The 14,455-nt window shown below is 36.6% G+C and overlaps 1 protein-coding gene across 1 annotated transcript in view; it reads right to left on the bottom strand.

Moving 5' to 3' along the window:
* Positions 1–7,675: 7,675 nt before the first annotated feature.
* The window catches only part of COMMD2 (COMM domain containing 2), a 7,914-nt gene continuing 1,134 nt past the window's right edge, over positions 7,676–14,455 (bottom strand). Inside the window, exons 2-4 of the mRNA XM_009284328.1 lie at positions 13,872–13,954; positions 12,345–12,518; positions 7,676–11,829 (exon numbers count right to left, since the gene is read on the bottom strand). Of these exons, the coding sequence (XP_009282603.1) occupies positions 11,632–11,829; positions 12,345–12,518; positions 13,872–13,954 (455 nt within the window). The 3' untranslated portion in view covers positions 7,676–11,631. The remainder of the gene's footprint in view (positions 11,830–12,344; positions 12,519–13,871; positions 13,955–14,455) is intronic.

Genomic DNA, 14,455 nt, shown 5'->3' with positions numbered 1-14,455 from the left:
ACCTTCCCGTCACGCAATGCAGTTAAAAGCGTTGCTTCAGTGTTCAAGAAAACTTGGAGCGTTTTCTCTCCTGATGCGACTGAATTTCTCTCAACCTAATTAGCTTTGCTTTAAAACCATTATTCAGGAAGTTCATGGTTGATACTAATTTCTGGAAGCAAAATGATGCTTAAATTAGTTCACATACAAGCTTCATAGCATAATTTAGTGATGCTATGGCAATGGGGGCCACATAATGGGGAAAAAAGGAGGGAAGCATTCATGGCGACGTGGACTACAAGTACCTTGTTGTAGTTTAGGTAAGGTTTAGCCCTTTGCTGACAGGTATGAATTCAGTGCAGAGTTGTATCATAAATCTTCCCAACTCACTATCCATAGGTGGTGGGAGTGCAGTGTGCAGTATGAATTCGGTGCAGAGTTGTATCATAAATCTTCCCAACTCACTATCCATAGGTGGTATTTCAAATATAGCTGTGATACTTTGTGGATCTGTCCTGACCGCCTGTTCACAGTCACTTGTCCTCTATTTAGTCTATACTAGAAGCCAGAGCTGTCGTCAAAATGCATTCCTGAGGCTTTCTATAAAGTAAATGTAATACATACAATTTTTTTGATCCTGTCTTTTATATTACCATTTTTTTGGTGCACTTGAAACAACTTTTGAATGGTGATGTGACCCAGAATTTGCTTAAATTCAGTAGCTGCATCTATAAAGAATAATATTGTTTACTTTCCAACGTCAATAAGTGTAAGGAATACAGTGTTTTTATGACTACACTCATATCACACATTGGCTATACAAACACACAACATTGTTTTAGTAATGCATTGCTCAATTTTATTTCTGCATTTTGGACAGACTCCAGGCTATGTTGATCGATAAGAATACATCCTCCTCAGTAATCAGAATCTACATTAGAAAAGTCTTAGGGAAGTAATTTTTTTCTGAATTTATTTCTCACATTTCTTAAGAAGAAGCATGAACTATTCTGAACTTCATTTGGCTTCTCCAGCTTAGAACTTGGACCTGACGCTTGAACAATCTTTGTCCCTTGATCAGTGTTACATTTAATATTGGTAATGTAGATTCTGAGATTCACAGTTTAAGCCTGTACGTGAACTCCGGATTAGGATCAGCTAGCTCTATGGAACAGATCTTGCTTGTGCATTTCCTGATTTCCTTGCTTCAACAAATATTCCCTGTCATTTGTTTTTCCTTCCATTTCCTGTTCATGTTTCCATTGGCTAGGCAGATCTCCTCCTTGGGTTTGGGTTTTGTTTTTTTTTTTTGCCACATCTGCTGTATTTCTGGTCAGGAAACCCAGTACTCCTGAGACTTGTTTATGCTTCCTTTCCCTAAGAATTTTCCATGCTATCTTTTGTACCATTCTTCTACTGCTTCCTTACTGGCTCACTTGCTAGCATTTTTACTAGCTCAGACAGCTCTGCTAATTACAGCACCTGCTCCAGGGTTATGTAGTTATTACATATCTTTTTTTTCCTGCAGTTTTCTTGTTTAAGGATGTTAGATGATTGCGTGTGTGTGTGCATGTGGTTATTGTACAGATAATGATCTGAACACGAGTGATTTTTCATACAGCCTTTACAAGGCCTTTTTCGCTTCCTCCAGGCCTCTGTATCCTTGAGTAAAGGCACACCCATCTACCTATTACATTCCTTTCCAGATGACATGCCTATTCAAGGCAAGGCTCTGATAATCTCATTCATGGTGACGTCTCATCCACGTTCATTAGACCACTTCCATAAGACAGTGTGGCATCTCATGAGTAAGTATATGCACATCAGTTCTAAACTTAAGCAGTATTTGTTGCAGCTACAACTGTCTTCTTCAGCAAGATGATAGTATTTCAGCTGCACTTTCTACTGAATAATATAATTAGCTGCTATTGTACCACTTGGTGTAGGCTAAAGCATCTTTCTCCACTAATTTGAATGTGATTAAAACTGTAAGAATAAATTCTCATAGTAGTGGTGTTGTTATATTCTTTGTTTAGAAAATAGTAACTTCCTTCTTTGGACACAAAAATAGGATATGACCACCAGCTATTATAGAAAATGATTCAATATGTTCAAGTCCATGGAAGACAATGACACTTCCATCACAATGGGATTGGATTAAGTGATAAAGGAACCAAACCACAAATGTGACATAGAAAGCCTCCTTATCATTACTTCTTTCTTCTAATTACAAGATCGTACATTATAAAAAATAAAATTATAACATTATTTTACCTCAATTTCTTGCACTGTTCAAGTGTTTTTGAATAGTACAGACTTTTTTTGTTCAACTGAAGGATTTTTAAAAGTACAGTACTTTGAGCATACCCTATTTGTCGTACATTTTCTAGCAGCAAATTCAATCTATACTTCAGTGGAAAGCCAAGCAAACAGATTAGAAGAAATAAGTGCACTTTCAAATGTACCCTTAGATAATGAGCATCTGATGGTTTAAAGAAACAATGCCATATGTTGTAATGTTTAATCTAGATCCATCACTGCTTTGTATCAAAGCCCTACATACATTAAAATTTTTCTGAGAAAGCCTACATCGGTGAAGATGCATGTGTGATGTCTATTATAAAACAAAACATTCAGGATTCCCTGGAAAAATTTCATGCTTTCTGGGTAACGGAGTAACAATTACACAGTGCAGACCAGGAAGAGCGTGCACAGTTCCTGCCTTCTGTTTGGGTATGCACTATGCAAAGAGACTTTAAGCAGTCATTAACTACATCTACTTGCTTTCATGTACTTCAGTGAAGAAGAGCCACATATAAAGAGAAAGCTTCTATTCCTCCAAAATAAATAATGGAGAACAAAGAATACAAGGGAACAGTAAACGTTACATGAAGTTTCACTATACAAAGGTATACATGTGCATCATACACACACATTTACACTTTAAAAAACGTACAGTTTATTATGCAAGTTAATTTTTATTTGCACTTGTGGCAATTGGGTATTGTTTGATAGTTTTTTGTACATTATGCTCTTGCTAATAGTTCTATATTAATCTAATTTTCAAGAAACTTCTGGAAAGGTATACTTCAGTAAATGTATTGTGTTTTTTAACAAAGGGGTCGATGCTTAAGAGTCTGATTTTTATCTGTGTGCATTTCACGGCTATTTGTTTCTCAGGTAGCCAACAGCTTTTAGACTTTGGTTGGCACCTCAGAATGCACGCAAAGAATATCCTATGTCGCCAACTGTGATGTGGTTTATTTAATACAAAGACCTGGTGTATATTACAAAGTTTCACCAAAATAGCTATGTCAGCATACCTCCCCAGCCAACATCTCCAAGCCAGCAAAACCTCTAATGCGGACACAGTCTGCTAGCAAAAAAAAAAAAAAAAAGAACTTCTGTCAGCTTAGTTCATGTTGTTTTATAAGTTGATGTAATTTTGCTGGCAAGAAAGCTATGTGAACATCTATAGTAGATGACTGCTCAGACATTAATTTCAGAAACAGCTGTACTAACCAAAAAATTGCACCAATGTTTGTGTCTCAGAGGTTATTCCCCTTCCAGCAAAGCCAGTGGAATGGGACATACCAACACTGCTCATCCACATCAGTACAAAGTCAGATTACACTTAAACAGTTTGCAACAGTGATTTGGGAAAAGCTGGAGTGGCTAGTTTGCAAACAGCTGAAGCCACGTCAGAAGTCACCACACTACAGCGGCTTGTTTCAACTTCTTTACTGAGGTTAGTATGGCCCCTCCCAAGAAGACAGTGGAACAAAATACATATGGACACCATCATCAGTTTGTCTCAGGTAGCTTAAACTGCTGATGAAAATGAGGTTTCCTCATACAGCTGACTTTGCACATAAATGGATTAGGAAACAAATTCACATTTGTGGAAACGGTGGTAATGTTTAAAGAACACAAAACCAGCTAGTCTTTAAGACCTTCAGTTACTCAAGACAGATTTGGAAGATGATTTTTGGCCAAATTCTGTGGGATAAATAAGTCCTAAAATAGTCATGTAAAGTAAACTGGGACCTGATCTGCTCTGGTGCTTCAGAATAAAAGTCCAGAATTGCAAAAAGAAAAAAAGAAATTGCTTAATACAGTATGATCTTATTGGCAAGAATTGTTCTGGAATAGTTATGTCAGTCTGGCTCCCTGTATGAACACTGCTGACAATACCAGAATAATTACCCAGCTAACAAGACTAAAATACACAGGAGTAGCTACAGAGGAAGAAATACTCTGGAATAGCTCTGCAAACTTTAGCAGTAGGGTAGCATAGCGGTGAGAATCATACCAGCATGAAAAGTACTTTTTTCTAGCATAACTAATTCAACTTGCAGAAAGATACAGTAAGATACGTTTTTTTGTTAATAAAAACTACAGGTACATGGAGAGGGTTTTCTGATGTCGATTTTGCCAGGAAACAAAGCTAATAGTTTAATTACAATCAGATTTGATATTTTGGGAGAGTCTTCCAGTTTGAATTTCCTGTATCCAGTACAGAGGGTGTATGATTTACTCAAGCTCAGCGGGGCAATTTGAAACAGAGCCTAATTATTCCGACATCCTGCTACTGGTGCTAGTGTAAAATATACCAGTTGTCACCTAATAAGTGTATATATATATAAAAAAATAAATAAAAGTGCAGCGTCCTGTATTTCTTAACACATCTTGAACACATATTGTTGGTCGTACTTGTTGCTCAGTGCTTTATATTTCACCTTTTCCCCTCTCTGCAGAAGATAAGGCCTACATGACTTGTTCTGCGTGTTTTTGAATTGCAGGATCCTCTATGTCCCCTAGTGAGTACAAGTAACATTCACGATCAGTATTCCCCGTTTCCATCACGTGTTTTCTTTTTTCCTGGAGAGTCATCCTTGATGCTTTTAACCTTTGTGGGAGAACGAGCAGGGATGAGAGGCAAATTGTTGTTCTAGGAAGTGTTAAAGTTGACCAGTCTAAAAACAATCATTTGAGATGTGGTCCTGCCATTCAGCACGTAGGTGATGGCAAAAACAGCTAGCGAAGCAGAAAGAGAAGTACTTCTCTTCCGTGTCCCTTTTTGTTTCGCTGCACAGGGAAAAGCCCAGGAGTGGGTGCTAGCATGCAGACCAATGAGAGCCTTTATTCTTTAGGTGGGCAGAAATAGGCAAACATCTCCATCCGTTAGCTGACAGACTGTGAAGTGAAGATGTAGTCTGACAGAGATAAAACTGCACATTTTTTTCTAATGTCGATACCTGGGAAGAGTGGTAGACATAGTATTGCTTTCCTTCTTGTTTTGGTTTTATGGTTTTCATGAGGAAGATCTGAAATATTGGACTTAGTGCAGCAAGGTATTAAAAACTTAAAAGGTGTGATTATAGAACTTACTCAAAAAGGATGAAAAAGAAAACTTTGTATGGTAAAACCAACCTACATTGAAGTACTCAAAATGCATGCATCCTTTTCAGGATATTTGTTGACTGATTTATAAAAGGTATGTATTTTGCTTTCTTGTGAATTCTTGATTGCATCGACTATGAGACTGTATGCTAGACTTCTTTGTGATGTAAGATTTTACAACACATCCCTAAATTAGCCATGGTTAGGAGGAAATCCCCTCAAAATTCAGATCACGTGAAGAAGCAAAGACCACTGAAGAAAATCTTTTTTAAAAAGTGCCACAACCTCTAATAATTACAAAATCAAGACAAATGACAAAGTCTCATTTTTTTAATGTAACAAAGTTTCTGAAAAGATCCGAAGTTAGCTTTATTAGGGCTTGAACTCTTGGTTCTCCAAGCACCGACTATCTTATTTTAGATCTCCTTGGAACAGTTCCAGTTGCTTTCATCCCTCAAACTGCTTGCAGCCATCTGCTACCTGGATGCTACTGTCCAAGAGGGCTCAGCTGGCAGAAAGGAACATCTGTACGCTTCATGCATGGTCTAGGTTCACACAAAGTTAGCCAACTTCAGTAGACCAGCTTCATCAATACTACAGGCTGAGATGGCTGCCCCTGCCACACTTTCCGCTTCAGACTGTTAACTGTCTGTCAGCAGAATCCAAAACTGCAATCCCCAGCAAGAACTGAGAAGTATTTGGGAAACTTGTGAATTCTTAGATCAGGAAATTAGAAGATATTTTTGAATATAGAAAAGCATAAACGATGATTTTAAAGGCCATCCATGTCAAATTATTAACCAATTCCGGAAATTCAGAACAAAAATGTTTACAACAGGTTTTGTCTCAGTTTAAGTACCAACTGAGGGATTTCTCTAAAATTAGAGCTTACTTAGGGCTTCTGCTAAAGAGAAACCTAACAAGACAGAAATTTGCTGTTATCTTACGGTAGATCTATGAACACAGAACGCTTGAAAGGCCTGGTAGAGAAGCTTCCCGACTTCTGCAGTTCTGGTATTTTAAGTATCTGTTAGGAGCACTAGGAAGACTACTTTGAATGTTCACATGCACACAAGCACACTATGGAGTAAGACAGAGTCCATAAAGTGAAATTCAGTTTTAATCTGTTTACTTAAGTTTTCCTTTTGCCAAAAAAATAACTTTGACAGAGCAATAGATAGGGAAAGGAAAAGAGTAAGATCAGTAGAAGGTTCCTGCATATTTAATGATGCGAAAAAATGTATTTAATGTGTTTTGCGGCATATTTGGTCACTATGGCTTGTATCTTAGCCTGAATATTGTCTACATTTTGGGACAATCAGGATGCAACTATTTAGAATGGTGTTCCTCTAACAAACTTAATTAATTTGACAGATGGGCTGAAGGATTGCCTGTCCTTATCTTCATAAAGAATCTAGAATAAACAAGTCATAAAGCTGAAGATCATGGTAATTCCTAAAATGTATTCTAAATTCTATTACACAACCACAGTAAAAACTGCACTTTTATGCATGTAAAAGCAGTCTGCTCACTACTCCATCTTCAGTAGAACTCCTGGTAATGTTTAAAACCTGCCACATTTCAAATAAATCAAAACTCAGAACCCTAAATGAAATAATAGTGTTTTCTATGTATACAAATAATCTGATGGGTGAGTGAAATTTCAAATTTCAAGATACAACTGCAGTAATCAAACCACCACAATTTATACTTATATTGAAAATAAAATCAGCAAAAGTATTTAAAAGCAGAGATTGTGCTGTAATATACCTGACCCTGACCACAAAGCCAAGCATACAGTGACAGGAGACTTCCTTCCCTTTATTTAGATAAGTAAGAAACAGCAGAGCTTTACTCATGGAGTTTTGCCAGGTTACTCCTGATGTTGGACTTCCTTTCCTACACACTGCCTATTGTTAATATTACAAAGTCACAGTATAGGAAACAGGCATTCTTATAAAAACTGGAACTGAAACAAAATCACCAGTTATACCTTTGAGTCTATACATGGATACATTTCAGAAAGCACTAAATTTAAAACAGGTCTAATACATTTAATGTTAAATTCAAAATACAACGTTAAGACAAAATCTTAGTTCAGTGGGCTTTCTGTTAAATGGGAATTGTAGGCCTAATCCAAAGTCCAGATACTGATTTTATTTATATATGTGTATACCTAAACTAACTCCATAGCTGTTTAAATGAAAATGGTTTTCCTCATATAATTCAAGGAACATCTAATTAATTAGCCAGTTAAAAGGTCAAAAAATATTTAGTCTAGTACATTAAAAGCTTGCAAGAAAGCGTGGCAGGGACAAGCAAAAGTACAAGAAAATAAAGCTTGTAGAGAGTCTACATACGTTTTGGAGATGGGGAATTGATTAAACTTGGACCAGAAACTTGAACAACAGATTTTACAAAACAGACAGTGATCGTACAGAGTTCATTCAAAAGGATTTAAAAAGAAAACAGGAGGAAGAAAAGCATTGCTTCTTGAGTTTACTCAATGCTTAAAAGAATGTAAACATTTTACACCACCAAACAAATTACGTCATCCTGAGTTATAAGAATTGGGTTTTATTATGTTCTTTCCTAAGTGGCCTAACAAATTAATTAGCAGATTCAAGAAACAATGCTTTACAATGGTTGAAAACTGGAAGTTTTATTAGTTTCAGTTAAAAATTGATCACTAATTTGGACAATATAAGGTGAAATACATTCCAGGCTAAGTCTTGAGTCTATGAACAATTCTTACCAGAAGACAAACACCGAAAATGATTGTATAGCTAAACTTTCCCTTTGTAGATTATAAAAAACAAACTTTCTGCCCTCTGCTGTTTAGACCGGGAAAAAATAAACTGGGACGCAAATCTGTTGAGAAGCATATAGCTAAGGGCTGAGCCTAACTCTGCTTTTAAAAAAATAATCTAGTTTATGCTTAAATTAGTTGGATTTTTAGTTGTTCTATGCACTTGGACTCTGCACTGGCACAGAGTTCGCCTGAATTTAGTGGTCTATCAAAAAGGTGCTAGGGAGCCATTCACAAGTTGCTTACTTCCTAAAACCAGAAGTTACTTGTCATACACAGGAAGGGCAGTTCTGCAAAACAAAGTTAAATTTTCTGTAAAACAAAACATACAGAAGTTCTACACTGAGGATAATAGATTATGTTCCATGCTTAATAGATTTCTAAAGATGAAATAGTAATATGCTCAACTTCCTTACAGATTATTCAGGACTTAACTGATGTTTGTAAATTGCTTCAAGATTAAAATGCTGCACTGCCTACAAATCAGTTACTTAACTTTTTAAGAAGTTGAAAGTCACCTTTTTCTGTTATAAAATCAACAATCAGTTCTTCCAGACTTGCAAAAAAAAAAAAAGTAGAGAAATGGCCTCAAATTTAACTTTGCTTTTAGTGGCGAGATACCAGAGCAAATTTTAAAAAGCCTGTTAAAAATAAAATGGGTTAAAAGTAGCAATGTTACACATTTCTTTTTTTTTTTTTTAATACCTTGTGATTAATGCTTTGTACTCTCCATGTCTGGTTCAAGGGTTTCTATAAAGAAATTGCAAATTCATGAGAGGAAACAAGTTATATTAAATATAGCTTTATATCACCTTTAATTTTGGATAGTTTACATTAAAACTGAAAAATCCAGATCCATGAGTGAATTCTTACTTTACCACTATCTTTGGGTTACTGAAGTAGATGCTTTTTGACTCTCCAGCTTCAAGTGCCCTACAAAACAGCAGCTATACAAGTACCGTAATTCCAACATTGGTAACTCAAATCGGTATGATTACATCAACAGCAGTAAGTGTCATTTGCTGTGCGTTCGCACTAATCGTCATGTTTTAGATAGAATTCTGCTCTGTCCGCACATTAGTACTTCTGTCATTGCAGCTGCAAAGCCCTTGGTAGTTGCCGTGTGTGCTATGAAGACAGGGAAAGAGGGAATTTGCAGAGCTGTAGAAAGACCCATTCCAACCTCACATAAAGGCAAATCTACCTTTCTAATAATTAAGCTAAAATCCCTAGCTGCTGAGAAGCTGCTTTTCCAGGCTCAGTACTTCTCTCCAGAACAAACTGAAAGGTACAATTCAAAAGCAACGTGCTTGGTGTAAAGGGTATTTCTCCTTACTTTTCTTCTTGAGTCTGTTCATGGATCATTGCCAGTTTGAGTTTCTCTAAATTTCACCCAGCTTCAAAGTTTAACCTTGACCATCCTCAATTCAGGTGATTTTTTGTTAGAGAAAACAAGACCATTCAGTGTCACAGTTTTTACTTCTACACTATTGTAATAAGCTTCAAAAAAAAGGGAATATGCAGGCTTTCCAATGACATTCTGTATTCACAAAACCTGCTTTGAACTATTTTACTCATGGCAACTGAGGAAAACCCTCCCCTTCTCTTCTAGCACATGCTTCAGGACATGACATACATGTAAATTGCCAGCATTTACCATGGTGCCAACTAGCTCTACAGCAGCTAGTTTTCTTTTTTAAAAAAGTTTAAGAGACAGAAAGGTAAATATGTTCAGATTCATAGGGCAGTAGTGAGATGAGACACGAAAAGCTTCTAGGACTTATATCTAAAATGTCTATTTTGCTGCCATGAGTTCTAGACTATGGCTATAGTGAGGAGAGACGGAATAAAGAGAAAACACTGGCCTACATAGAGGCTGTTCTTGTATTTCACCTGAAAATGTAAGCCAGTTACATAAAAAAATACTAATCAGAAATCCCATGTAGTAACATTTGATGACATTTAATTACCACATACTGTATGTGAAGAAAATTCTATGATTCTATGAAAAAAGTCACCACATATGGATGGTAAATGAAACACATTGCTGATTAATATATGGGAGAGGAAATTAAGTTTGTTCACACCATTGCCACACTATATAAAGCAATTAGAGAATAAGCAACTCCATATTCTAGAAAACTGACTTTTTTAAAGTGGTAGTGTTATTGATTAAAGCACTTCTGCCATGCAGGTTTCATCTGAAATAGTACCTCTCAAAGGTACAAAAAGTTCAAAACAGTAAGAAAATAATGCATTTGTAAATGTAGGAACCCAATTAATACATAAATTTATGGCTTTGCTATGAAAGACAGTAGATATACAGTTATTGACAGAATCTGTATGTTAAGGTTCTCTCTTGTCTATTTGTCCTCCCCAATATACTTTAAGGGCTTTATGATGCACCCTCACTAGTGACAGTAAAACATTAATTAGTAAAACTAGTTAACCTTAGTCACAAAAGCTACAAAATATTGCATTAGAATACAATTGAAAAGTGACTTTTGACATAACCTTTGTTAGACATTTTTCTTAAAAATGGAAAAGCATCATTTATGTTGCAATACTTAGCTAGTCTTTCCTTTATGAGCACGCTATCCAAATGGGGGAACAAAAATTGTTGCGTCACAGCATGAAGATCAGATTTAGCAGAAGTTAACGCTATTCTTAACCTACCTCCTAGCCCATGGTTTTATTTTTGCAATTTTTCAGATCACTTCTACATCTAGAAATAACCAGTATGCTAACTTATGTTTAGGCCACTGGTTTTCTATGGTAACTGCTACCTGCAGAAAGCATGAGACTGCCTAGTAGGGGTTATAGCTAGCTTTGTTAAAATGGAAGCATTAGCTTGATTATGCTTTCTTTCATTATATAAGGGTAGAAAAGCAGTGTAACACCCAGCCTCTGAGTTGACTGAATCTTTTGGAGGAAGAGGGCAGCAGTCCCACAGGTACTCTTACGCATACATGAGTCTAGATGGAAGAAACATTCCTGTAAAGTATCATTCCCACCAGTACAGTTTTTTTGGGTTTTTTTTTTTTTAATTTCAAAAGAGAAGCAAAACCCAGGGAAAAAACCTACTTGATAAATGTAAAAATAAATGTGCAGCTTCATACAATATTGTGACAGCTCTACTTAATGTAGGAAAATTCTTCAAGTAGTACTATACTAATTTAGAGCTAAAGAAATTCTCAGCATAGCATGCTGAATTTCTACATTTGCAAGTAAAGCAAAACCAATTACCTATCTCATATCAGGCAGGTGTGTAAAGTTAGCACCTACAGACATTCAGCCTATAATTACTGGCTCAAGATCCTGGCACAGGAAAGCATTTCATCTGATCCAGATGTTTTTTTTTTCCCCTCAAAATGTATTTGTGAACATTGGTTTTAGTTGTTTCACAAACTGCTTAGTAAGACAATGGCCACGAATCAATACTATTTCATGTTGCGCACTATTCTCCTGCAATGGTTTGTTTTCATTTCCCCCAATGCTTGTTCCAGTTGCTGAATTAGGTGGAGGAGGGTAGAAGGGTCGGTTTGCAACACTTGGGCAGTTTGATCTTCATTCTGATTAAGATGTAGCTTTATAGTCACGGCAGGCTTAATCTGTTGTCTCAAACTTCTGCTTGCAAGCTGCATGAGTGAGTTTAGATGAAATGGGAATAGGGAAACAAAGAAAAAGATGGTTATCAACTTTCATATTTACAATTCACAACAAGTTTGCAGGACCTGCTTGCAGGGCTGTTTAAAAATCCTTTTCATCCGCATTAAAGATATACACAATCTATGATTTAGTTTTATCATGAGGCAATACTAATCCACTTTAATCAATGCTTTCATAATATTTCTGAAAATTAGGTGATAATTAAGACTGAATATATTTAATATATGCTAACATTTTTAACACACCAATGGAGCTATGAATTCAATTTTCATAAAGCAACAAACACTGTGCATCATTACATATCCTGTTCATCTCATAACGAGCTATCTTTGGTGCAATAACAAAATTATGTCAGTTTTAAACACATGAAAAACTGCTGCCTCAATTACTTTGAAATAATATAAATTCATTGTTTAGTAGTTGTTTATGATGTTAAAAAAATGTAAGGTAAAATACAGAATACTGAAAACATAACAGAAGTTACCTGCACATCCAGTCTCCATTCAAGACTGTGATAGCTGGGAAGCTTTGGTGCCAGCTCACTCAGAATGCTTCTGATCTCTTTCCTGTTATCAAGGTACAGCTGGAGCAATAATTTGTTCAATTCATCTGAGAATCCCAGAACATGAATGGAATCTTGGAAGTCTATCTCAGAAATCTAGACATAACAATTTAGGCCTTAATACGGAACTGTGTAATAAAAATTATTTGTTGAGAAACAAATAAAACTGTAAGTAAACATTACGTGTAGTATGGTGCAGTTATTCTCCTGCAGAAATGTGTGAGGACAATTCTACAGCTAGGACAAAACAAATCATCCAGGTTTTAAGTGATTTACACATGTTGATGTATTACTGCTGATTTGCATGAGCTTCAGGAACAGTTTAAATCAGTTTTTTAAAAAAGAAAAACATTCAACATCCTCACATTTAAGCCTTCCTATCAGACAACAAAACGCAACACCAAAAAGCATCTGAGCTTTGTCAGGAGGAAGTACATATTTCAATCATCAATTTATCAACAGTATGTTAACACAATATTGATACTCAAATTATAAATACTCTGAAATGATCTGCATGTCTGCACATGTGAGCGAGCACCAGGTACAACTTTAAGGCTCACGTTACAGTAACTCAGAGTGGCCCCAAGAAGCCGATTCCCACAGGTCAATGCCTTTGTGCTGAACTGGAGAAGCTTGGTTCATCATTGTGGAAACAGTTATTTATTCTACAAAAAATGTCATACCTTTACAATGCATACCGTAAACACGTTATGTGATCAACTATGTTCTACCATAATACACTATAATTTATCTGTCAGTCAAGTCACCTTACTTCAAGAGAAGATTCTGCAATATTTCAATCCCTTCCCCACCTGCTCTTCAGAACAATGCCTGCTTGAGTTTAATTTGGAATTACTTGTCTCTGTATCCCTTCTCCATGTCTTCATTGTTCAAATATTCTACTATATCAACACTAAAAAGTCTTTCCAATGGAAACAGTAATTATCCAACTATTATTCTTTTAACATATGCTTACACCCACCCAAACTTCTGATGTCAGGAGCTGAAAAAGCTCTCAAACCTACCATATCAGACAAACATAAGGAATACTTAACCGGGGGTTAGTACAGCACACATCCTGTACAGTAGCTGAACGACAACAACAGCAACCACCTTCACTCAAGTTTTGTTATTTAGACCGAGTTTAATCCTGAAGTACGCTTCTCTATACAGACTAAATCACTGCATGTTCTTGCTATACACTATTAAAATGTTGTCAAGTTTTAGCTTCAGACACTGAATACAAATTCCGGTCATCCACGCAGACAGAGTGTTTCAATAAGAGAACAGCGTAAGAGACACCTTTTTTTTTTGTTTAAATTAAAAGAATACATGTCATCAGAATTTTGAACCAGGTTTTCTCCATTCACCAGTATTTCCAGAGCTATAAGTGTTTAGAAGACATCTCTGGAGTGTATCCCTGAATTCATTTCACAAAGGTATCCTTACCATAAGCTTGGAGCTTTCAGTAAGAAGATACGTTAGTCCTTCTACCCCATGCTGAATGGTGTCAACACCGATGTTAAGTTTTCCTTTAAAGAAAGCACAAAGTACCTTTTACTTCCTTATTAAGCTGCCACAGCAACAATACACAAAACAGCAAATTTATCCAAAGCTAACTTGTGAAATATGCAAAGAAAAGAAAAAAAAAAAGTAGAGGGTTGCGCACCCTTCAAATAATGCAATGTAAGAGGATCAAACAGCAAGTTAGATCCCCCACTCAAAACAAACCAAAAACCCCCAAGAAAAATCCAAACCAATTTCTTATGGCATGACATACAGAAAACTGCACGCTCACGTACTAGAACCAAGTCGTGCGTACAGTGGTACAGAAATGAGCCACTTGCAGACTTTTGTCTCCGGAAAGAAGGGCCCTGCAGCCACCCCCCATTAGGCACAGAGCACAACCTGACACTCGTTCCTGACACAGCAGTGTCTGACTACAAACACCGCTCGTGAGCGCTCCGTGCTGCCAGTCCGCTCCCTCGGCAGCCCCGCACCGTTAACGCTGTGCGCCGGGGCTCCGGGGGGCC

This window comes from Aptenodytes forsteri, unplaced genomic scaffold, assembly GCF_000699145.1.
Source record: "Aptenodytes forsteri isolate BGI_AS27 unplaced genomic scaffold, ASM69914v1 Scaffold278, whole genome shotgun sequence".
NCBI classification, from domain to species: domain Eukaryota; kingdom Metazoa; phylum Chordata; class Aves; order Sphenisciformes; family Spheniscidae; genus Aptenodytes; species Aptenodytes forsteri.
The sequence above is the reverse complement of the archived record's forward strand: the minus strand, read 5'-3'. Positions and strand labels throughout refer to the sequence as shown.